Source organism: Carettochelys insculpta, chromosome 1 (assembly GCF_033958435.1).
Source record: "Carettochelys insculpta isolate YL-2023 chromosome 1, ASM3395843v1, whole genome shotgun sequence".
Lineage (NCBI taxonomy): Eukaryota > Metazoa > Chordata > Testudines > Carettochelyidae > Carettochelys > Carettochelys insculpta.
In genome coordinates this window covers 141875129-141901612 of record NC_134137.1, presented here as the reverse complement: position 1 = coordinate 141901612, position 26484 = coordinate 141875129, and the positions used below count along the sequence as shown (strand labels likewise).

Below are 26484 nucleotides of genomic sequence, written 5' to 3'. Positions count from 1 at the left end.
TAGGTGTGCTGGTGGGGGGGGATGGTGATGTGTGGGTGTGTGAGGGGGATGGTGAGGAGTTGCTGTGGTGGGGGTGAGTGGGGCCCATGAGCAAAGCTCCCATGGAGGGTCTTCCTGATGCGGACCCCATCCCAGTGAGGCTGGCAACTGCCCCCTCCCAGTCCCCACACCCTGTCCCCTCCTGGCCCCCTACCACCAAGGGTCCCCCTTGCCTGGGAACCCCCTTCCCCTCTCTGCGGCGGGCACGTGACCCAAGCATGCCTTACAGCCGTGAGGACAGCCCCAATGGTGGCCTTGCCCACCCCAAACTGGTGCCTCATGGAGTGGTAGCAGTCCGGGGTGGCCAGCTTCCAGGTTGCTATGGTGACCCTCTTTTTAAGGGAGAGGGTGGGCCACATGCAGATGCCCTGATGCCTGAGTGTTGGGTCGAGCCAGTGGCAGAGCTCCTAGAAGATCTGCCTGCTCATGCAGAAGTTCCGCAGCCATCTGGCATTGTCCCACTCTCCCAACACAAGCTGCTCCTACCAGTCAGAGCTGCTGGGGTGGCTCCAGAGGTGCAGGGGCACCCGGAGGGGGGGTCAGGGGGAGGCTGGCAGGATCCAGGGTGGGGGGACTCCAGGACTCTGGCAGAACACCTTGGCCACCCAGGGAGGTGGGAGGCAGCCGCAACAACTGTGCACAGCCTGGCCTGCACAGTGCTCAGAACAGCGCTGTCTAACGCCAGGAGCAGCTGCTGGGGCTCCATTAGGCTGAGTGCTGGCCCTCCTGTTCCTGCATGGGCTCTGCTTCGTGTGGGGCAACTCAGCAGGCCTCAGCATGTGCCGGGCAAGGGTGTTGGGACCCTTTAAGGGAGTGGCTGGCTGCAGACCCCCAGGAGGGCTTATCTGCCCTGTGACCCCATCCACGGCATTTCCTGCTCTATGCATTTAAAAGAGAGATTGGAGCTGTTTGGATGCTCCCTTTCGAAAGGACGGAACAGTCTTTCAAAAGCACAGATTGAGGGTTTGATCCACTTTTTGTGTGTATCCACACTCTTCAGAAAGGCTAAAATTCTAATGTTATGATTCAAATTTTACCCTTTTGAAAGAGCGCTGTCTGATAGAAACAGCTTACAAGAAAAGCTGGCACTGGGGTCCACAGCAATTCTACCTCAATGACTTCAAACTGCGTGAAATGTGTGGAACAGCAGAAACACCTCTGCTCACAAAATGAAGAGTTAACTCTAAATGGGTTGTAAAGGGCAGCAGCATTCTAATGTATGTTTGGAGGCTTAACATTGACTCAGGAGAAAAGGGTTTGGAGTCCGCCCACTGCAGCATTTCCAGTTCCTTGCATTTAAAAATGATGAGTTAAGACTCAAAAAAGTCATAAGGCCAGATGAAAATTCACAAGTGTTTTGAAACATAAATGTAGAATTCCTTCCATTGGTTTTGTTTGTTTGTTTTATATCATCGAGGGTGCATCTTGGTGCAGTTTTTCTCTGCAAAACCGCCACTGTATTCTAGACCCTGAATGACATCCTGATGTCATAAAAGAAGCAGCAATATAGTCACGGAGAGTAAAGTTCAACTATGTATTTGCAATGGAATCACAAATCTAAATTCTATTACTAGATTAAAGGCACAACCTCAGAACTGATCTGCAGCTGAAGATCTTTTTCTTTCCTAAATTGAAAGTTTGGAATAAAGAATACATTTGCAAAAAGTCACAATCTGTTGCTTCATCTGATCTCAGGGAGCTTGTATTTCTAGTTAAAAGCAGAAAGAAATGTCTTCAGCAAACAATTTATTTACTAGGCTTAGCTCCCTTTTCTATTTGCATGGAGATTTTCATATTTCTGTTGAGGAGAAAAAGTCAAAGGACTTAGAATAAATAGAAGCTCTCAGAAAGCTTTACAAGTATTGAAGCCTTATATAATTAACAAATATATTGGGAGGAAAATGTAATAAGTTATGTTGTAAGAGCCTCATACAGAGGTGCAAGCACCTAGACCAAGGATATATCTACAATTATGGGAAGATTGGTGCTGTGGTTGCTCTTCCCGGGTTCAATTTAGTGCACTTAGTAGGAATGTGATAACTGGAAGCCTGAGGGCTCCCCCATCGAGCACAGTACTGTTGGAAGGAGTAAGGGAAGTTGACAAGAGAGTTTGTCCCATCAACCCCCCACTTCCCCCCCGAAGTAGGGCTTTGCTGGAAATCTGACCCATGGTACTTTGACTCTAGTTATGTAAGTCTCGAAGCTCGAGTTGCATGTGTTAGGTTGAATCTCTCTTCTAGAGTCAACCAACCCCAAGATTTAAGAAGGGTGTCGGGGGGAGGGGAGGTACCTGCCTGCACAGTCAGGCACAGAGGAAGAAAAAAACCAGCTGCTTGTGATAAAAGCAAAAGGGGCTTCCCAATGAATCTATCTACCTTCTGTTGTCAGGAGGAAGAGGATGGTTATTTTCCTTCACTAGCTACGTGCATGTCTGTTATGGCCAGTACATGCAGCAGAGTATCCTGTTCTGCAACTCTTCTGGTCATTCTGACTCTGAGTCTATAACACTGATTAGATGCCTTAGTTTCCACACGCTCTTTTCATTCTGATTCTTTTATGGCACCCCTTCCTCCGCAACAGTATTCTCAATAAAGTAATGCTACGTTAGCCAACTCCAGGCAATCACATTAATTGTGAATGTTTTTGGGAAACAAGCACTTTGTGGGAGAAAGAGGAACCAGGTGGTCAGGCACACTGAATACACTAGGAAACAAGGATATGAAGTAACTCCTTCCCTGAAGCAACTGCCTATAACAGTATATGTCATTTAAATCCAGTTTTAAACGTGAACGAATCAGAGTTATGTTCTGAATATGCAGGATGCTGCAGGCTCAAACCAGCACTGAACTGAAGCTATTTTTGGAAGTGCCCTGCTCTGGAGATTTTTAAAGATATATCAACCCATTTTTTTAAACTTATTTTGTGAGCAGACATCAACTTTTGAAGGTTGAAACATAATTTTTGTTGACTTTTTATATTTATTAACATGTACTTTCCTTGTGTCTCCTGCCCACCTTCCAAACAGATGGTTTATTTAAAAAGGGAAAGCTGTGCTAGTTATACCCTTTTTCTGTTTAAGCCATGGATATAAATTCTACAGGTCAGAACCCTCAAGACTCTTTAACTATCACAAATATATGGTAAAATACCTGACAGCTGACGTTTAAATGGTACTAAATTAGCTGACGTTTAAATGGTACTAAATTAGCCTCTTTAAAATGTCTTTTCTTTTATATGATCATTCAAATCTGTCAACCTTTTCCTATTCCCTAAGAACTGTGATAATCTAGGTTAGGATGCCTTGGATTCAAGAGATGGATTAGTTACGGCTGCAATTTTTATATGAGGGAAAAGTAAAGTAGTATGTTCACAAGGAGAGCTGAGGAAGAGAATGTCATTTTCTAGGAACATTCACCATGCTCCTTCACTGGGAGGTTCTTAAATCAATTTTACTACAACTGCCAGGGTATTCTTATTATTCCCTGTATACCTCACAGTGTTTATTCCAGGACTACTACATGAATGTGAAACCTGAACAACATACAAGTGTCGTTTGAAGGCACTTAAGCAATATCATCAATGTTGCCTCAGGAGAATCCTAAATATCTCTTAGGAGGGTAGGTGCATGAAAAGACAGTTACCTGTTCTGTAAGTGGTGTTCTTCGAGATGTGTTGCTCACGTCCATTCCAATTTGGGTGTGTGCTGGCGCATGCCCAGTTGCCGGAAGCTTTTTGCCCTAGCCAGTAGTCCTAGGGTCAGTGCGGCTCCCCCTGGAATGGCGCCCGTATAGCCGCCCATATATGCACTGCCCAACCCACCCCCACTCAGTTCCTTCTTGCCGGCTGCTCCAACAGTGGGGAAGGCGGGAGGGTTTTGGAATGGCCATGAGCAACACATCTGGAACACCAGTTACAGAACAGGCAACTGTCTTCTCTTCTTTGAGTGATTGCTCATGTGCATTCCTGTTTGGGTGAGTGTAAGGTAATGCCTACGAGGTGGGGTCGGAGACCCGGAAGGAGTGCAGGACAGCCCTGCCCACTGCAGTGTCTTCCCGTGCATGCTGTGTTAATGCATAATGTGCTGAAAATGTGTGAATGGAAGACCAAGTGGCTGCCCTGCAGATGTCCTGGATAGGAACCCTGCCCAAGTAAGCCGCAGAGGACGCCTGTGCCCTGGTGGAGTGAGCGATGATTGGGGGAGGGGGAACCCCCGCCAGTTTGTTGCACTTTCTGAAACAGGCCACTATCCAGGAGGAGATCCACTGAGAGGAGACTGAGTGCCCCTTGAGCCTGTCCGGCACTGCAAAAAACAACTGTTGTGACTTCTGGAAGGGTTTGCTCCTGTCCATATAGAAGGCCAGTGCCCTCAAGACATCCAAAGTGTGTAAGCTCTGCTCGCTAGGGGAGGCATGGGGCTTCAGATAAAACACTGGTAAGGTGATGTCTTGGTTAATGTGGAAGGGGGAGACCACCCTAGGCAGAAATGCTGGGTGGGGTCTCAGCCTGACCTTATGTTTGTGGAACACCGTATAAAGTGGGTCCACCACAAGGGACCTGAGCTCCAGTGTTGTCAAGCCCAAGCTGGGGCCACCAGGATAACCGATGCTCGGTCTGACCAAATTTTTAACAGTGTTCAGTGGATGAGAGGTACTGGAGGGAAGGTATAGAGCAGAGGTCCTGACCAACAAATGCTGAAAGCATCTGCCCAAGAGCCTGGGCTCCGGTTCTGGTAAGAGCAGAACATCTGGCATTTTGTTTTCAGATGGGTGGTGAAGAGGTCTACCTGGGGACATCCCCAATGCTGGAAAATTGAATTCAGTACTTCTGTGTGTAATGATCACACATGGTCCCTGAAGGACCTGCTGAGAGGGTCTGCTAAGGAGTTGTGAGTCCCTGGTAGGTAGAATGCTCTCAGGAGAATCTGGTACTGGATGCACAAGTCCTAGAGCGTGAGGGCCTCGAGACACAGGGGCGATGAGCTTGCATCCCCTTGTTTGTTTACATAGTACATTGCTGTAGTATTGTCTGTGCTGACTGTGACACACTGCCCCTTCAGGTCGCTCTGAAACACTTCACATGCCAGCTGAACCACTCTGAGCTCCCGCACATTTATGTGGAGCTGAGCACTGCTCTTCCTCCACAGGGCTGGGGTCTGGCGGTTCCCCAAGTGTGCTCCCCAGCTCAGGTCCGAGGCATCTGTGACTAGGGAGAGGGAGGGTTGTGGGGGACTGAAGGGCACTCCCATGCAGACCGACCAGGCCTCTAGCCACTAGTGTAATGCTGTTAACACTCGTGGGGGGACTGTCACTAACTTGTCTGTATTATCCCTGACAGAGCTGTATACTGATGCAAGCCACAGCTAGAAGGGGTGCATTCACAACACGGCATGCTGGACTACGACTGTGCATGCTGCCGTGTGGCCCAACAGTCGGAGGTATCTCCTGGCCATTGTGGTTGGGAACCTGATTAGTTCTTGGATGCAAGACACCATGGCTTGGACGCTGCTCTGCAGCAGGGAGGCCCTGGCTTGCTCTGCATCTAGTCAGGCGGCCACAAACTCCAAGTATGTTGAATGTCTGTTGTATCAACTGCATGTTGCGCTACCTGTCGCTGAGACCAACCTTGGATCAGCTAGTCATCCAGGTACGGGAAGAGGTGCACCCCCTGTGCATAGGAAGGCTGCCACTACTGACATACGTTTGGTAAAGACTCTTGGGGCCGAGGAGAGGACAAATAGAAGGACTGTGAACTGGTAATTGTCCTTCCCTAGCACAAACTGGAGGAACTTCCTGTGAGGTGGATAGATTGCTATGTGAAAATACGTGTCCTGTAAGTCGAGAGCAGCAAACCAGTCCCCTCGTTCCAGCAGTGGGATAATTATGCCCAGGGATATCACATGAAATGTTATCTTTTTCATGAATTTGTTCAGGTTTCGCAGGTCCAAGATTAGCCATAATCCCCTTTTTGCTTTTGGAATTAGGATGTAACGGGAATAAAACTCCTGCCCTGGAATTCTTGGGGAACTTCCTCTATAGCCTCCTTTCGTAGGAGGGACTTTACATCCTGCCTAAAAAAGTCTCATAAGAGGGGTCCCTGAAAAGGGACAGGGAGGGGGAGTGGGAAGGTGGGTAAGAAGAAAATTGGATAGCATATTCCTTTTCTACCGTGCGGAGGACCCACTTGTCCAACGTTATGCTGAATCATGCATGGTAGAAGGGGGATAGGTGGGATGAAAATAAATGCTGAGCTAGAACTGAGGGGGTGGCCAGTGTCGTTCCCAACCGTCCCATCAAAACTGATGTTTAGACCCCAGTGGGGGGTTTTGGTGGCTCTGGTTCTGTGTTTAGGAGCCCTGATGTCTCCTATTATGGAGGCCCCTTCTCCTGTTACCATCCCAGTGTTGTGGGAATTGTCTGAACTAGGGTGTCAGGGTAAAGTGTCTCCTCTGGGTCGCCGGTGTATGTAGACCCAGCGAGTGTAGGGTGGCCCTTGAGTCCTTCATGCTATGAAGCCTCTTGTCAGTCTTTTCTGAAAAGGAGGGCCCCTCAAAGGGAAGGTCCTGTATGGATTGCTGCACCTCATAGTGGAGTCTTCAGACCTGTAGCCGTGCTCCCCTCCTCATGGCTATACTGGAGGCTATGACCCTGGTGGCTGCATGTGCTGCATCTAGTGCAGCCTGCAGTGCTGCTCTAGATATGAGTCTCTGCTCTTCTACCAGGGCTGTAAAGTCTGACTTGGTCTCTGGTGGGAGTAGCTCAGCAAAGTGGTCCATGGAGCCGGCCATATAATAAGCAGAAGCAAATCTGCTAACCATGGCGTGCTGGTTAGCAATTCTCAACTGAAGGCCACCTGTGCAATAAACTCTCCTGCCATACAGGTCTAAGCATGTGCCCCTCTGTTTTTAGGGGAGGGGCCTTGGACCCCCATCTCTCCCTGTTGTTCACAGCATCTTATGACCAGGAAATCAAGGGGAGGGTGGGTGAACAAATGTTCATTGTCCTGGGCTGGGACGAAATACCGGCGTTCGCTCTTTCTAGCCGTGGGTAAAGCTGAGGCTGGAGTATGCCACACTGTCTTTGCCCTGTTGGCAACTGTCTTTATAATGGGTGGTGCCACTCTGGTAGGTTCCAATGCTGAAAGAATGTTTGTAACCGGGTCTATTTAGTCTCTAACCTCTTCTGCCTGTACCCCCAGACCCTGAGCCACCTTTCTCAATAACTGGCAGTATGCTCTTTCATACTCCATTACCAGGGATGCAGAGGACCCAGCCAATGCGTCATCTGGAGAGGACGAGGGCATTGTACTCTCCACACCCATCAGTGCAGGGAGTTCGGGTATTCTGATTTGAGTCCCCAGCACTGTGGTTTGTGGTGCTGAACTAGGTGCCTGGGGTGAAGTGCCCCCTAGATGCAAAATTTTCAGGAAGAAGGGGCTTCAGGAAGGAGCATTTCCTTCTGGGAGATCCCCCAGGGGCCACGCCTCAACATGCTGTTTTGGAGTCCGGAAGAGCTTCTTCCGGACTCCAAATAATATGACTGTATGCTAACGAGGCACTGGAAATTTACATCAGTGCCTCATTAGCATTTTTCGGGCTGTTTAACAGCATGCCACTTTTGGAAAAAGTGCCATGTGTAGAAACGGCCATAGAGCCTATTTCAAAATAGAGACATTGGACACACTAGGGCTTATTTCAAAAATACAGTATCCTGCATAGAATTAGGTTTACTAGTTTCAAAATAAGCCAACTGATATTTCAAAATTATTTCAAAATAACTTTGCTGTGTAGACCTACCCTGTTTCATTTGTTCATGTAAGAAAATGTAAACAATATTGATATAAAAAAAGCATTCAACAAAGCAAGCAAAAAAAAAATACAAGGCAAACCTCAAGTGGTTTGAGCATTGGCCTGCTAAACCCAGGGCTGTGCGTTCAATCCTTGTGGACGCTATTTAGGGATTGGGACAAATAGATAACAGGGATGGTGCTTGGTCCTGCCAGGAGGGCAGGAGACTGGACTAGATGAACTCTAGAGGTCCCTTCCAGTTCTAGGAGATGTGTATCTCCAATTTTAAAAAAAAAGCTTTAGTTCTAAAATAATGTATAGAAATACATTTGACTTTTCACGTATATAAAGCTGCAATAGCACTCATTCACCAAAAAGGAAGAAGAACATTGACCAATATTATTTCTTCTACAAGAAGTTGTGGGAAAAACTATTTGGAAGGTCTCAGTAGATATTTCAATTCGCTTTTCCTCTTCATTTGAAAGAAAACAATTGCTTATTTGTTCTGTGGATGTCTGATACTACATTTTGACAAGATTTTACAAGATTAACCCAAAAATATTTTAGGAGAACTGAGTTAGAGAGGAAGATATATTGCCAATTACTGGGTTAAATGGAGTCTGGGTCAAAAGTAGTATGCCCAGTCTTATGTACTTATCTCTGCTGATTTTAAACAGCAGCTGGGTAGCTGAGAACAGATTTTGGCCAAACTTTTTCCATGGACTTTAAAAAATAGTTCAATAAAACATCAACAAGTTTATTTTCTTTCTTTTTTTAAAGATTCTGTTTGACAGCTGAAAAATCATCACTATTTTTAACATGAGGTCTCAGAAAATCCACTGTTCTTACCCACAAAATCTTCTGTCCGAATAAATTTGTTAATCTTTAAGGTGCTAGAGTACCGCTTGCTCACACCTAGCAGAACTACTTATTATTTGTAATGACCCGTGATTTTTTTCTGTAAAAAAGAGAAGCTAGTACTCAGCCAGCTCCCTATCCCCTTGGGTTTCCCTGGCTGGGGCTGCTGGTGGGGTTCCCACACCATCTGGCGAGGGAATTCCACCACTGGGGCTGTCAAGGTGCTGGTACTCAGTACCAGCAAGTACCAGCCGCAAAAATACACTGGTAAGGACAAGGAAGACTCCTCTTTAACTTGGGGCATTTTTCCTTTACTCTGTCTCAGCACTAGAGGCAATGCAGTACTGAAATTAGTAGATTCTTCTCCTCCATCTTGAGTATTACTTTATTTTCTAGTTAAAAAAAAAAAAAAAGAAGGAGTTGCTCTAGTTCATCCTAGATAAGTCAGTAAACATTTCTACTAAATAAAAAAATGAAGCTATTGTTTACCTCTTTCCTCTTCACTGTATAAAAATAGCAGTTTCCTTTGTAGCACTAGAACCATGATTTATAACAGAAAAGCTGAACTATTGCTATTGCAATCATCTCAATATTTATCAATAAATCTTTACTTATAGTGTTAAAAGAGTATTAGGATTGTTATTCCTTTATAATATGTAATGTGCTGTGTTGTATTCCAGACTGTTTGTAAGACACACAGGTATTTCCCGCACAGCGTATTTACCACTTATATTAATGGAATCATGGCTACAATGAGAAGAGAACTGACCTCTGAGTTTGCAGCCTGTAACAGTGTGGGCACAGACATACTTTTTGTCCTTATAATCATATTGTCATCACAATGCATTTTTAGTCACACTAATTCTTATGCCAGTGAAGCAGCTCTTGGAATTTTTTACAGAATTCTTTTATGTAAATTGTAAGATTAACAATAAAGAGCTATCCACAGTTCAGAAGTAACAGTCTCTTAGGTTCATCAGAACAATAGTATTTGATCAAATTAAATTAGGCCAAGGCATATTCTGATGAACATTGTGGCCAGAACATTATGCAAAATCTTGGATGGTTTAGTCTCTAAAAATGGAAGCTACATTGTCATTGATTATGCTCTTTTAAAGTGTAAATGTTTAATGATTTAAAATTCTGAGCATTGAAGATGACATCTAATTAGGCAAAAAGACAGGTTAAATATCAGGAATAAGAATTTTTTAAAGGTCTTGCTTTAGAATATTTATACAGCCCCCCAGACTCACTGAGCTACAGGGGTCTTCTACAAAAGCCCTTGGGAATCATACAAGCATGTCTTCGTGGTTCTGAACATTCAGAGACAAGCTGATAATGGGTCATGAATTTTCCCACCCCGAACCATGTAAGTTCCTTCCATTAAACCTCAGTATTCTAGAGAGAATTACATATGGTCAGCAATTAGTGTGAACATGTCAATGCTCTCAGTGACCACAGTTACTGGAAAGCACAATTTCTTGTGCATATTCACATTTGTCAGAGTCTGTTTACCATTACAAGGCCCAAGAAGGTAGGCTCAGGAGTTCTAATTAAACAAGGACGGCCAAACTCCCTCTCTGACCACCAATGAGCATCACACATGTATGACATGATGATAAAGGTGCTGTATAAATGTGTGAGTGGAACTGGTAGCAGCCCTAGAGCAGCTGGTAGCAGTTTTCTATGATGGAATCCTAATGGAGGCAAGCCCCTGATGCCACCATAACCCCAGTAAAGAGACTGTCAGATTTCCAGTTAAAGCATAATATGTCTCATTGAATAATTTGATCTGTCTTGCCAGGCACTGAGTGAAAATGACATTTCCTTTGACTGGCTCCCAAAGGCTACAAAACATTCTAAGTGACTTCCAGTTGTCTTAGTCTTTCCTAAATAAACAAATGATAATTTAAAAAAAATTGAAGAATACAAATAAACCCTATTTTTTTCCCTGGGAGGAAGACAGGAAAAAAGTAGAGAACCACACTTGGCAGATGCTAGTCAAATCATGTGACACACTAGTAAAAGGCATGCTGGTACCAGCATAGTGGCCTGAGTATAAGAACCTTCATGAAAAATAGCAAAATTGAATAGTAACACTCGATCTAGGAACTGAGGTTCTGTTGTCTGACAAAGGAGTTTTAAAATGAAAACACAGAGACAAATATCTTAGTTTAGGTGGACCTCAGAAGCGGGGCTGTAAAGCGATTCAGAATAACTTTGTCCTGGTGAAATACACTGAGGGGAAGATCATCCATCAAAGTATGGAGCTCTTGTATAGAAAGGTTCTCTGACTATCCTCTGTATTATTCGTAGATCAAGCTGGTTAACCATCTAGGACTTGATGAGACATATATCCAAAATATCCATTTGGGTGACAGCGTGAAAACTGCTACAGTTTTAAATATTAAGTCTTTTGTAGCAATGGATTTAGTTTAGTTAAGGAAAAGGTCTAATGACGTATCTTTATTTTCCCTTTGTCCAGATAGGTACTATGTGTCTCCCTCCATATGGTAAAACATAGATCTGCAGTAATTCAAGCATCCTTCACAGCTCCAGATAGCTAAAGGGAAGGCAGTGGAGATTAACTCAGGGCTCTTCTATATTAGCATTAGTTCTCTGAGCATCCCTTTATTAACAGAAAAAGAAACTGGCTGTTCTTTTCTTGGAAATCCTGTTCAAATAAAACTTGACCAGTGGCATTCTGGTGTGCAGGCACTATACACAGTCATATGGGACTTGCAACTCTTTAAATACATTAGTCAGGCATATGTGTGTGTGTGTGTGTGTGTGTGTGTTGAGTGCATACATGAGATATTTTGCAGCTAGCATTTTGGAACCTTGAGTGGGCAAGCATTACAAAATTTTGCTCTTGAACAAATGCTGGTGGAAGTGCTTGCTTTTGGCCAAATGCCATTCCTAGCAGGAGTAGGCATTACTGACTCTGAAGAGTTGACGAGGCTGTAGTGCATTTTCTGAACAGTAAATAAAATACAAAGACAAGAAAGAAAAGAATACTTTGATACTTGCATAGGTAACCCAGAGGCAATGAGACTATTGAAATGGAAGACTCATGTCTGCTCTACAGTCTGAGGTAAGAGGAAGTCAGCTTTTAGCTCATGTGGTAGAGACTCATTGCTTTAGCCACCTAAAGTCCCAGGATCAATCCTATCTGCTGGCAACCCAGGTCTGTTGGCATGTGAAGTGGGGAATTATTTCTGAAAGGCGTTTGAAGCTCGGGCTGTGCTTCCTCAGCTGTGGGAAGTATTGTGAAGTGAGAGTGAAGTCTGCTCTACAGCCTTAGCTAAAGGCCAGTTTCAGCTCATGAGGTAGCAGCTTGTGGCTTTAGCCTGTAAGGTACCAGGTCTGTCAGTGTTACATCTACACTTCATTTTTGTTATGCAGGTTTGGGTTTGTGCCCATATGCAGGCCACTGTGAAAGAAGGTCAAAGCTGACTATTGTAGGACAGCATTTTATAGGTTTCTAGGCTTTTTAAGGATGCCCATTAACTAATTTTCTTTCCTTTTTTTATAGTCCAGTAACCCTTGGGAATGTATTCTTTTGAAGTGTCTCCACAGCTAAAGTCCTTCCTACCAGCTGTTGACTTCCCATTCCTCCAGTGACTTCTACATAATTATCTGGAATCACCTTGTTCCATTTACAATGGAGACAGAGTCATAACAACGTTCCTTTGCTTAGTAAAAACTGTTTTATCAAATCTGCCTCCACAACATATTTTAAGAACATTTTTTCAGTAGAAGTGTATATCTCTTTACACACCACCTGTACATGCATCAAACAGTATGATTACCACATTGTCAGTTTTTATCACACAATAATATTGTGTACAATCATTTGATTCAACTGCTTCTTTTTGGGGTGACTGTCTGGACCCTGCTTATCATAAATGATAATAATAAAATTCAGAATTGCATATGAAACCACTGGTTAAAATGCCAACAAGAACAGTTGGGAGAGATTAAAGTGCAATAACTAATTAATTAGTAATATACTGTATTTTGAATATATCAGGTACTTCTTACAATGTCACAGAACTGCCACAGAGAGGTGAGAAGTGAGGAAGATACCAGATAGTGCCCTGTGAGTGTCTGTAGCCAGGCTGATTACATCAGTTGCATCTGAGAGAAACAACCTAGAGGAGTATACAGAGTCTAGTTCTACACAGCAGTAAAATGCTGGAGTGATATAAGCAACTTGAAGGACATTTTACTAGCTTGAGCAAAGATCTTTATGTGTGCTCTTCTATTTTTGTCACAGAAAAGGCATTTGTGAATTGCTGGGATTAGGAAAGAGTGGTAGAAGTGACAACTGAGCATTCTCCAGAGAGCCTGACACAAAAAGGGAGAGAAGAAGAATGTTTACCAATCACTTGCTTGTGCTCCCAGAATGAAACACTGAGTGACTGTCAGGCAACTACTTCACTTCAGTACAAAAATGACATTGAGCAAACTTTATGGTCAGACTCTGCCTGGCCTTGTTTTGCTATGAAGCATGGAGGGAGGGTGAAAACAGACTTCTTGCCGCTTTTGTTTGTCACATCTGAGTGCTAAGAAAAAGTGCAGTCCCTGAACTCCAGGATCAAGAGAGACTATTTTATCTTAGTAACAAAGAGGAAGCCGTGCTAGTCTATACACTATCAAAACAAAAAACAGTCAAGTAGCACTTTAAAGACTAGCAAAATGGTTTATTAGGTGAGCTTTCGTGGGACAGACCCACTTCTTCAGACCATAGCCAGACCAGAACAGACTCAATATTTAAGGCACAGAGAACCAAAAACAGTAAGCAAGGAGGACAAATCAGAAAAAGATAATCAAGGTGAGCAAATCAGAGAGTGGAGGGGTGGGGGGAAGGTCAAGAATTAGATTGAGCCAAGTATGCAGACGAGCCCCTATAATGACTCAGAAAGTTCCCATCACGATGTAAACCATGTGTTAATGCGCCGAATTTGAATATAAAAGCCAGCTTGGCCGTTTCTCTTTCCAAAATGGTGCGATAATTCCTTTTCAGTAACACACATACTGTTAGGTCATTGACAGAATGGCCCATTCCATTAAAATGTTGACTAACTGGTTTGTGGACCTGGAGTGTTTTGATATCTGTTTTGTGCCCATCAACCCTTTGTCTAAGGGAGTTAGAAGTCTGTCCAATATACAAAGCATCTGGGCATTGTTGGCACATGATGGCATGTATGATGTTAGTAGAGGAGCATGAGAAAGTGCCCGTGATTCTGTGAGTAACCTGGTTAGGTCCAGTGATGGTATTTCCAGAGAAGATATGTGGACAAAGCTGGCAGCGGGCTTTGTTGCAGGGAAAGGTTCCAGGACTGGTATTCCTGGGGTATAGACTGTGGCTGTTAGTGAGGATCCTCATGAGGTTGGGAGGTTGTCTGTAGGAGAGAACAGGCATGTCACCCAGGGCCTTCTGGAGTGTGGCATCCTGATTAAGGATAGGTTGTAGGTCTTTAATAATTCGTTGCAGTAGTCTGAGTTGGGGGCTGTAGGTGATGACCAGTGGTGTTCTGTTCTTGGCTTTTTTGGGTTGATCTTCGAGTAGCTGGTCTCTGGGTATTCATCTGGCCCTGTCAATTTGTTTTTTTTTTTTTTACTTCTCCTGGTGGGTAATTCAGGTTTATGAATATTTGGTAAAGTTCTCGTAGTTTTTGGTCTCTGTCAGTTGGATCAGAGCAAATGCGATTGTACCTAAGAGCTTGACTGTAAACAATGGATCTAGTCACATGTGCAGGATGGAAACTAGAAGGGTGTAGATAAGTATAGTGATCAGTAGGTTTTCGGTACAGCGTGGTACTGATCAGGCCATCCTTGATTAGTACTGTAGTGTCCAGGAAATGTATCTCTTGCATGTTGTAATCGAGGCATAAGTTGATCTACACCCCACCATCAACCATTGTTTATATGTGCTGATCGCTATTTCGAAGTTGAAATCGACGTAAGGCCAGGGCCCTCCACACACCCAGCTGATCACGGCCCTGACGACAGCAGTGACATGTCCCTCAGAAGAGTCCATCAGCCCCTGCCCCCCAGGACAGTGCCATGACCCATCCCTGGGGATGGGGGGGAGCAGAACCAGAGGGTCCCCCCAGGGGGGATACCACACCCATCATTGGCATCTCTGGGGGACAGGGAATGGGGAACCAGCAGCAGAGGGGTGGGGGGACATGGGCCATGGGTCAGGGCCCAGACTAACGGCTGTCTCTGTTCCTCGCCCGTCTGTTCTGCAGCCACACCATCTGAGGGCCCTGAGAGCACAGGCGCTGTGTCCGTCATGCCGGACAGCCCACCGGGTCCATCACAGCAGGCCAGCCCAGCAGCGGAGCAGGGACCGGCCCCAGCATGACCCCGACAGTGGCGGAGCCATCCCCGGGTGTCCGCTGACCCCCAGCTCCTCGCCACCCTCTGGTGTCAGGTGGAGGTCTCGGAGTGCCGCCTGCACGTGGAGGAGCAGCGGCTCCACCTGCAGGAACGAGCACTAGCCTGGCGCCAGGAGGCTTGGGGGGCCTTCATGTGGACCTTCAAGTGGATCGCAGACCAGATGGCTCCCCCCACTGCTCTGCCTGCCGTCCCTCTCAGCCGCCCTCTGCCAGCTGTGCTGGCGCCTGCCACAGAGGGGGACTGTGGGCCTCAGGAACCAGCCCGGCCATATCTGGCGATTCTCCTGGCCCCCACCCAGCCTCGATGGGGCCTCTGGCCCACACGTGAGTCTCGCCCCCCCATGCCAGACGCAGGACAGTCGGGGCGAAGGAGGCCAAGGACTGAGCCCCCCAGGCCCTGCCCTTTGTACATATTCTCCCCCATTAATTGTAAATAGTTGACTTGTCCCACCCCCCTTTCGTAGCTGTCCCCCCCCATGTACATAGTTCCCCCATTAATGCAAGAGTTCATTGTTTGATTTCAACAAGGTTTTGGTTTATTTACAAAAAAGAAATGTGTGTGTGTGTGCTCTCTGGTGCTCAGTGGTGTGGGCGTGGGGGCAGGTAGGGTTGTGGGGAGGGGCGGTGGGTGGCTTACCAGCAGCTGGCCCTGGCAGCGTTCACCCCGCAGCCTGCTCAAAATGGGCCCGCAGGGCCTCCCGGACACGGATCCCCTCAGGGTTGACCTGGCAACTGGGGGCAGCGGGTGGCTGGGCGTAGGCCCTGGCACAGCCTCCACAGCCCAGCCCTGGACAAGTGCCTCTCCCTTGCTCTCCACCAGGTTGTGGAGTGTGCAGCACGCGCCCACAACCTGGGGGATGTTGGGCAGCCCTGCGTCCAGGCGGGTGAGGAGACACCTCCAGCACCCTCTGAGGCAGCCAAAAGTCTGCTTGACCACCTGGCGTGCATGGTTCAAGTAGGTGTTGAACCGCTTCTGGGTGGCATTGACGTGGCCCGTGTAGGGCCGCATGAGCCAGGGCCGGAGGGGGTACGCCACATCTGCGACTAGACAGAGGGGCACGGTGTGTCCCCCAGAGGGATCTCCCGCTGGGGGATGTAGGTCCCCGCCTCCAGCCGGTGGCACAGGCCCGAGTTCCTAAACACCCGGGCGTCGTGGGTACTGCCAGGACAGCCAACATAAATGTCTAAGAAAGGGCCTCGGCTGTCCACCAAGGCCTGGAGGACCATGGAATGGTAGCCCTTCCTATTCAGGAAGCGTCCTCCACTGTGCTCCGGGGCACAGGTGGGGATATGGGTCCCATCCAGAGCCCTGAAGCAATTAGGGAAGCCTAGGCTGGCAAACCCTGCGATGGCTGCAGCCGGGTCCCCAAGCCGCCCAAGCCTGTGGAGGATTAGGGTGTTGATTGCGTGGACCACCTGCAGGGAAAGGACAAGAGAGCACACATGAGGGGTGTGCAGGGTGTTTCTGGCCCTCTCCGCGGGCTCCCCCTCCCCGCAGGGCTCCCCCCCGAGCTCCCCCTCCCCCTGGGGTCCCCTTACCTCCATGACGACAACCCCGATGGTGGCCTTGCCCACACCGAACTGCTGTTCTACGGATCGGTAGCTGTCTGGAGTGGCCAGCTTCCAGACAGCAATGCCGACCCGTTTCTCAACGGTGAGGGCATGTCGCACGGGGGTGTCCTGGTGCCGTAAGGCAGGGGTGAGCCACTGGCAGAGCTCGAGGAACGTCTGTCTGCTCGTCCTGAAATTCCAGAGCCAGCGATTGCTGTCCCACTCGCCAAGCACCAGCCACTCCACCAGTCTGTGCTAGTGGGGTACCTCCATAGCCGGCGGCGTGTCCGGTGGGGGGAGGCTGGGAGGGCAACATGGTCTGGGGCTGCTTCTTCATCCCCGGAGGACGGCTCATCTTCCTTGAATAGAAGATGCTGAGCTGCCTCCTCCATGGCACTGAGCAGGTCGGCCACTGCTCCAGTGGCGGGTGTGTGGGCCTCTGGCTGCTGCTGCTGCTGGAGGTCCATGCTACTTACACGGGGTGTGCATGCTTGTGGCTCTGCAGACTGCGTGATTTGCAGGCTGAGTGTGTCTGGGAGGGGCCCTTTGAGGGAGCGGCTTGCTGTTGCCACAGAAGTGCTAGTCTACCCTGTGACCCTGTCTGCAGCTTTTCTGGCACCCTTATTTCTATTTGGGCTGCTTTTGTGTGTAGACACTCTCCTGCGGCGCCTATTTTGATGTAGTGCTGTTCAACGTTGATGTTGAACGTCGACGGCACCAGCTCTGGAGTATGTGTGGACGCTACTCATCGAAATAGCTTATTTCGATGTAGCGTCCCAGTGTAGACATAGCTATATTGTTTGCTATTTAGATAGGAGTTGATGTTTTTTAGCTTTTAGGCATTCACTGTTGACTGAAAATAATCAGGAGGGTTTTTTTTTGTTTTGTTTCTGTTTTACCTTGCAATTATAGCATCACGAGCCACAAGGAAGTCTTTAAAGAACTGCATGCAGCTCCAGAGCTGCAAGTTGCAGACCCCTGACCCAGAAGCACTGCACAAGTTTGGAAACAGAGAAACACCCTATATAGCTACAACTTATAATACAGAGATGATACAAACATCTAAAGAAGATTATCAGTCTTGGCAACTTCTAACATTTTCACAGATGGCTCACATGACCTATCTCGTATGATTCACTGCAATTTTATAATATTGATATCAGCAATATTGTAAAGGGTCTCATATATTGAATACAGCATCTCACAAAGAACCTCTGTATCTCTGGGAATTCTGAGAAACACACTGCATCCCCTGCTCCATTTGGGGCCATTTAGTTATACCCTGCCCAGTAAGAAGTGTTGTAACTAATGGTATACTCACATCTTTATGTTGCTTGATTGTGCATTACAATACCCTTTAGCTTCTTGATCATATACTGTTCCTCCAATGTAACAGTTCACACATTTCTCTCTCAAAGCCTTACTTATGTGCATAGCAACTCACAATCTGTTATTAATTGCATTAGTCCTGTCATTCTGCAGGATTTTCATCCCTGTATTCAGTACAAGATGATCATAAACACTTTGGGCAAACCTCCAGAAGTATATAGTATGGTTATTCATATCAAACCTCCAAATTAGCTGAGGTTTAAATCCCCCTCTTTGACAGGCTAACAAACCTGCTGAAAACCTCTGAAACTGACATGGCAATGCCTAATGCAAAATGTTTTTGTCATGTCACTATTCTGAATCCTTTTTATAATTTGACATCCTGGGTGTGAACTGACCTGGGACAAGTACTACAGACTGTCACCTAAATTAGTGAGTGACTCCTTCAGCAAAAGGATTTTTATAGGAAGGGCAACATGTTGAAGTTAGTATGGCAGCTATCACCATGAAAACTTAGCTGATAAAAATAATAATAAAAAAAAAGATCAGTGAGCAATGTTTAGTTCCTTTGAAGCACAATTACAGTGCTCATAAAAGCATGGAAAGCGTAATAATTCTCTTGGGATTTGTGACTTTGTCCCAGTGGTGCTTTTATATGTGCTGTCTTCAATAGCAAAAAATTGTCAAGTTAGCATAATACCTACTAAGCTATTCATTCTAACATTCCTATTAGCTGTAAATTTTATTTAAAAAAAGTATTATCAGGTCCTGACTCAACTGTAAAATCATATAACAGAAAGTCTGTTCTAAACAAATAAAAATTTAGAAAATCTTTGTAGTCACTATAGGTCTCAGCAGTGGGTTGATGTACAACTTTCTTCTGCAGCAACACATTAATGTCAAATAATAAATTGGCTGCATAGACAGGTGTGTTTTCTGGATAAAAAAGGAGAAAAGTATAAAATGATAAAGAAAAAATTCAATACTTTAAGCAATTTATTTGTAACCATAGCCTGAGGCTTTTTTCTGATACTTTTCAAGTTGCAATAAAAATTATATGAAATATTTAAAATGTGAACAGGCAAGTTTACTTACTGTTTCCTGGATGCCAGCGCACTGCATTTAAATATGCATTGCAGTAATGGAAGAGAAATTCATGCTCGGATTGGAGAATTTTCCCTTGAAGCAAGGGCATCAGATCACGTCCATCAATAATTCTGAATAAGAAAGCATTTCAAAGTCAGGGAGAATAACCCAAGCCTTGGCTGGCTGAGAAGAAACTAACTGCATTTCCATTTCTTAATAGACAGTAGAAGCGCCATTCCATCATGAGGGCTGAAGTGTTAGAGCTAGTTTTTTTTTTTTCTCTCCAAGACTTGAAATGACACAACAAGTTGGTGATTTTGGAGCAAAACCTGCAGGCATTTTTCTTCTCCTTGAGTTCTACATTATTCATAGAGATATTAATTTTGCATTTTGCGTTTTGAGGATAGTTGGCTTCTGTACATTCTCTCTAAATTGGGTCTGGGACTAGATAAGCTGTATCCATAAATTTTTGGGAATGTGGTCCTCTAGGCACACATAAACGCATACATTGATCTGAAGAAGTGGGCCCGTCCCACAAAAGCTCATCACCTGATAAATTATGTTGTTAGTCTTTAAAGTGCTACATGACTGTTTTTTTGTTTTGATAAACACATACCATCATTAATGCTACTTACAAGACTAACTTTACTTGGTAGCTGGGGGACAGGGAAGTGAAACCTTCATTTCATGCCATTGGCTCTGTCCTATCTTTCATGACTAGTAACCTTGGGAGTACTACCTGAATATGTTCGATACACTGAACTAAACATGAGAACAACAAGAAGTCTTAAGGCACCTTTGAGACTAACAGATATTTTGGAGCATAAGCTTTCATGGGCAAAGACCCGCTTCATCAGATGCATGAGTGGGGTGATTTCAGAGGGGTATTTAAAGAGTGGGGTCCCAGTAAAGGGGGAGGGCCAGAGATGACAAGGTTTATTCAGCAAGGTGGAAATGGCCCAGTATCAACAGTACTTATCAAAAGAGGAAAAAACAAGTCAGATCAGACAGGGGGATGTGAGCCATTGTTAGCATCTAATGGGGAGCTATCAACATCCAGAACAGAGAAACTGCCTTTGTAAGATGCTAGCCACTCCCAGTCTCTGTTTAATCCATGGTTAATGGAGTCAAATTTGCAAATAAATTGCAGCTCAGAGATTTCTCTCTCCATTTGATTTCTGAAATTTTTTTGTTTCAGAACTGTCACCCTTAAACCTGCCACTGAGTGTCCAGGGAGATTGAAGTGTTCTCTCACAGGCTTCTGTACATTACCGTTCCTGATGTCTGATTTATGTCCATTTATTCTTTTATGGAGAGCCTGTCCAGTTTGGCCAGTCTTTGTATTCTGCGAGACACTCCCAGTCTCTGTTTAATCCATGGGTAACAGTTTCTCTGCTCTGGGTGTTGATAGCTCCCCATTAGACGGTGACAATGGCTCATATCCCCCTGTCTGATCTGACTTATGCTCTAAAATATCTGTTAGTCTATAAAGTGTCACAAGACTTTTTGTTGTTCTCGAAGCTAGAGACTAACACAGCTACCTCTCTGATACTTGAACTAAACATGAACACAAAGGATCCAAAGTTGAAATGCACTATTTTCAAATTACACATTAGGGGATGACCTGCATGGTCACCACATTAAAAAAAAGAGTTCTCTAACAGTGGCTGGACATATTTGAACATACTTTGAAGGAATCTTTCCAGTTAGCTGGAAAAAGAGTTATATAATCAGCAAAACATGACTGTTTCCATTCATTAAGCCATCAAGTTGCTAGCTATGAACTGACAGGAAAAAATAATCAAAATCTACAGTTTTGACACAGTGTGAATTATGAGTTTTACAACAGCTCGTAGAAGAGATTAATACACACACATACACAGATCAGCAAAGTTATTATTCTTTCAGCTTTTTGAAAGACATGCTGTAAAAACAGATTTTAAAACAGTTAAACTTTTAAGTTTCTGTGTAAATGTTATTTACTATATAAATTGCCAGGGATTTACCCACTGGGAAATTAAACCTACTGGGCAAAAACTGATGAGAAAAGGTTTGGGAAAAAAAAGGTGCTCGACCACTCCCACCATACGGAGCTCAGTACATGCCTCCAGCTGATGAGGAGGGAGAAGACACTGGGAATCCTGCCACAGTGTTGTTCCTGGTCTCCACTTAGGGTTCCCTTTTTATTTCTCTTCCAGTCTATGAAGTGTGTGATAGAATTTGAAACTCCTTTCCCACACCCTAGGGTCCTCAAGTCTGATTCACAGAATCAGAGTCCCACAATAGTCAGCCGAGGCAGCAGCAGACATAATCTTAAACAAGAGCTGTGTATCACGGAAACAGACATAACCTGAAGGACCTTTTCATACCCCTGAGGAACAAAAGTTTTGCCAACATAAATGCTAACATGGACATGGTTGCAGAGGGAACGCAGGGATGACTCATCAGATGTAGGCAAGTATTGGAGGGGTAGCCGTGTTAGTCTGGATCTGTAACAGCAACGAAGGGTCCTGTGGCACCTTACAGACTAACAGAACTAACTGTTATTCTATAAGGTGCCACAGGACCCTTTGTTGCTGTTACAGATGTAGGCAGACTCAGAAGTATCTCACCATTCACGGGGGAAATTCTTCCTATTCAGTCCTTTCTTACATACTGGCTGCTGCAATGATGAGCATAGGAGTAGAAGGTGTCTCTTCTCCCCTCTCCTTACAGCCTCCTTGCTAAGGGTGGATATTCCTCTTCTGTGTAATCCTTCCCTTCAACCTTTGGCTACAGTTAGAAGGGGATGGTCTCTGCTAACTTTCCCTTCCTAGAACCTCATTTGTAGGTCTTCCTTCTGTTATGTAACTTCCTCCAGATGTAAACCTATCTGTTGGCTTCTTCTGCTGGCCAGAGTTCAGAGGCCTGCCGATGAGTGGAACAGCCCCTGGGGTGCATCATGCTAGTCACAATAACCTGCTTTCGGATATTGTGGAACAGTAATTATGGCATGAAATTCTTTCCACTCCTCCTCACTTAGCACTGCGGTGACAACAAAGCAATTTGGTGGTAGAGATTAAAGCAGATAAACTAGTGCAAAGGCATCACGTGAAAATAAGAAAAACTAAACAAAAACATTCTTAGGGGCTTAGTGTTCACTCAGAGAGCATGAGATCCGTGTTCACAAAATCTGCACAAATCATGGCCACCAATGGTCTGAAACAGTGATTGGCATGGCTGTTCCAGGGCAAGCCTGTAATTTTTCATACCTGATACCTGTCTTGTCTGTTCCTACAATACTCAATAAATCATCAGCAGCTGAGTGTCTCTTCAGTGCAGCTCGGAGGCAATACCAAATCTGGCGTATCAGCTGGTGCTCATTTTTTGCCATGTAAAATTAAAAAGTGACTCACCTTTATTGAACTCAGAGTCATTTGAATATTGTAACAACATATGATGAACTAATTCTGCAGCAATCAAGTTTTAATGGACACTTGAAAATAGGCACCTCACTAAGTAGTTTGGGATGAGAATTGTGACAATATTCCTTCCTGCTTTTTCCATGGAAAAACTTAAAATTTTTCTAACTCTGAAAGTCATTATTAATTTTGAACATCACTTTAATTAAAGCATCAGATAATCTGTATTGATGAATACTATTAATGCCAAACAATCTCAGGTGGCTCTGAAGTGTTAGGCTGCATGGGAACCTATGCCCCTTCCATTGGATTTATCTGCCCAGAAGCTGAGGTGATACAGCCTGGGCAGGACAGAGATTTTAGTCTGTCCCCTCAGCACACCAGTTTACAGAGCCCATATAGTGTACTATCAGAGTATTCATTTGTGCTATATGCAGCAGTAAATTATTTTTTCTGAGGGACAAAGAGAAAGCAGAAAGGAAATTGTGATTGCCTGAACCACGCTCCCTTCTGTGGGATTGTCTTGAGACAAAATAGCAATGTGTTTCTCTTTGGTAAAGCTGTGCTCTTCTGACACAACTACTCCAGAACTTCAGTACATCAAACATTCAAACTTGATCTCGGGCATCAACTTTTGCAGTTTCCAAAAATGTTTCTTTGTTTTTCACTCAGATTTTGCAGGAGGATATTTGAATTTGCTAGGTTCATAAGATCGCCTTGGTACAATGCTTGTGAATGAGTTGTTCATATTTTATTACTTGTATTTATTATTTTGCCTAGGACTGCCAAGTGAGGTGCTGGTGGAAAGCTGCATGGAATTCAGTTAAACAAGTGCACATTTAGAATTTAACGTGATCAAAATGAACAGCAGCAAACTGACTGGTACTTCTCCAGCATTTCAAAGAGAGCTTCCTCACAGCTGATGACTTACTGAGTTTGTTTAGTAAAAACAGAATATCCTTGGAACTGTGTATTAGCACCTATGAACTGATCAAAAGAAAGGCAGGAACACAAACTAATTAAATCTACCTCTCCTAATGAAGAAGGAAAATTAGAGCATGATGTTCTCAGTATTACACTACAACTGACAACTTTGCTTCCTGCACCTCACTCTGGCTGAAACGTCATGGTCAAATAACCCTTAGAGTGTGTCTCTGTGTTAACTTGGCAGCTCAGGATTGCCAGCCCTCCAGGACTGGCCTGGGGCCTTCAGTAATGAAAGATGAATCCTTAACTTAAGATCACCTCATGCAAAGAAACCTCCAGGAACACAACGAGCTGAAACTGACAACCCTATGACAGGCCCAACTGCGTTTGGCACCCACCAGTCTTTTCCATCAGGAGGCTGAGAGGTTAACTGATGACATGAAAACAGCTTCTCCAAAACAAAACATAATTTATTCTTTCACTCAAAGGTACATAGCACACAGACTGAAGGATAAAAACAGTGAAGGTCTCTATGCAGATTTCCCCTTACCTAACTCTTAGTATTTCTTTGCTTGTATAACTCTTCCACATCCTACTTAACTGTCTCTGACCGGGAGATTCAGACTGTCTTGCTTGCAGCACGCTTTCTTCATCTGTGTGTGCCTCCTTACATGGCTGTCAGCTCTCACTGACACTGCCCAAACTCCTGCTCTCCTTTTTCAAGACCTGAGTTCCCAAAAAGCCTTAACATCTCCCTTTGCTCCTTAAAGTACTGTTGAAAAACTAAACCAGTGCTAGCCAAGTGGAGACAGGTCAGGGCATTCCAACAGACAGCTTTTCCATTGTTTCCTACATCACTCTTGGCTGTCTCATTGTTTTAGCTTTCTGGCTGGATTCCTTTAACAATCCATTTTGGTCTAGCTCAACAGTGAGGGACCCAGCGTAAGCAAACAATCATACAGATACTTCCCAGTTCTCCACGTCTCTCCAGCCTTGCAAGTTAATGATCCTAAGTAGAAGCTACTCAAGACAATTTGATACCCTAGGCAAAACTTCAGTGTGCCTCTGTCTCACAAGCCGAGGGCCAAATTTGAATGAGGAGTAGTTGCAAGTGGATCATTAGATCCCAGCACCTCTTAAATTTGATCCAGTTGTCCATTTATCGTGACAGAGGTGCAAGCAGCCCAAATTTGCTTCCCTACACACTTGCTGAGATGACTGCTATCTTGGCCAGCTGTCTACTTGATATTTTAAGTAAGATTGTTAAAACCTTTGTACTACTTGTTCTATATGTGCTAAACTTTTTCCAGTACTTCAGTATCTATAATTAAAGCAACACTTATAGGACTCAGAACGACTTAAGTTCTATATTCAGTGAAGTCCAGGATGTCAAAGGATGTCAAAGCCCAGGACATGAATTTACTTTTTGTGTATTCTAAGGGTATATCTATATATAAAGGGAGATCGGCCCACTCATGGTCAATCTTCCAGAGTTCAATTGTGCGTCTGTTAAAACACATGAACTCGATCTCTTTGGAGTCTGCCGCTGACCCCCTGTACTCTTCTCAGAAGGAGTAAGGGAGGTCAACAATACACTCCTGTTGACCTCCCTCAGTAAGAACAGACCTTACAGTCGACTGCAGATACATCAATTCTAGCTATGCAATTGCTGTAGCTAGTATTGAGTATTTGCAATCAACTGTAAGGTTTAGTGTAGACCAAGCCCAAGAGTGAGCAACATAAAATGATAGATGCAATCAGGACTATCTTTAAATCTTCCAAAGAAGGGGACCTGTATTTACACAAATGCAATTCTCAGGTATCAGGGAAAGTCTGATTGCATCCTAAGTACAGGCTAAAGTAAGGAAAGAGTACATGGATAAAAAAGGAATTCTTGTTTCTTTTAGAAGAGAAGAAGTTTTGCCATTGACTTCAGTGGAAGATGGATTTAGCTCATTTGCAACAGATCTTTATTGCATATGCATCTCCTTGTTAAAAACTGGTGAGTATTTGGAAGAGTGACCTGAAACAGAACTTGCAAGAGAAGGAAAAACCTATCTGGTAACGCCCCACTGAAACATCTCCTGGGTGTAAGGCTTAGTATGTATGTAAATGTTTGAAGGATCAGAGATCCTTTCACATAGATGTTTATATGATGTATCCTTCTACTTACTGAATGTTCAGCTTCTATTTAAAGCTAAATGTAAAGTAATGGGGGGCACATGGGAGATCAGTTAACTTTCCCCTCATGAAAGCAGAAGGAAAGTTCCCTTCTAGTCCCTCTCCCAAACCAAGGGCAGATCAACTCATCTTCCTCCTTCAAAGTTCCTGGCTGGTAACATAGGACTCATCAGATAAGGGAATCTGGAGTGGGAGCAGGAGCTGAGGCCTGGCTGGTGAGTTTGTGGGATTCCAACCCTTCTTCCCACTAGGGAAAGAACACTGGCATCTGACAAGAAAAACAGAATGGCCCTTGCTGCTCACTGTTGCTCCTCCCTCCCTCCCCTCTGAAGGAGGGAATAAAAAGAGCCTCCACCTCTCCCTCTTGACCAGCAGAAAAGCAGGACACTGCCCCCAACTGATGACATCCCTTTGCAGATTCTGGGGAAGAGCAGAAAGATTCTGTCTGTTCCCATTGCCCCTCCTGGCACTCCCTCCTGCAGAAAAAAGTGCAGAACTCCAGGTTATCCTCCAATAAGGCTCAGTAATTTGCATGACTACATGCACAAACTCCTCGTAGATATGCTTATTCCCTTGTTCCTACTGTCTTTCCTATACCATGTTGCATCACAGAACATGATGCAGCGCCACTTCACAACTTGATGTAAATACAGGGAACAAAGATTAGAGAGAACTGCGTGGTTACTCAAAAAGTAGGTGCTTTATTAAGACTGTGCTGAAATGAAATAAGGGTTAGAAGAACTACTTCCTTTTTTTATTCTAAAATTCCTGCTGATGAATTACATTTTTTTAAATGCCCATTGATCTCAGACTGTGAAACTGCAGGAAGGGCTATACCACAATAATACCAATCCTGGAACTTTTCCTTGCAAACAAGCCCCCTTGCCAACTTTGCCCACCTATCTATTCTGGAGATACC

General features: G+C 44.8%; 1 protein-coding gene across 2 annotated transcripts in view; it reads right to left on the bottom strand.

Moving 5' to 3' along the window:
• Positions 1 to 26484, bottom strand: part of STS (steroid sulfatase) — a 195619-nt gene that overhangs the window by 40886 nt on the left and 128249 nt on the right. For both annotated transcript variants that reach the window (XM_074992559.1, XM_074992568.1), the window contains exon 9: positions 19066 to 19187. In XM_074992559.1, coding sequence (XP_074848660.1) covers positions 19066 to 19187 — 122 coding nt within the window. The remainder of the gene's footprint in view (positions 1 to 19065; positions 19188 to 26484) is intronic.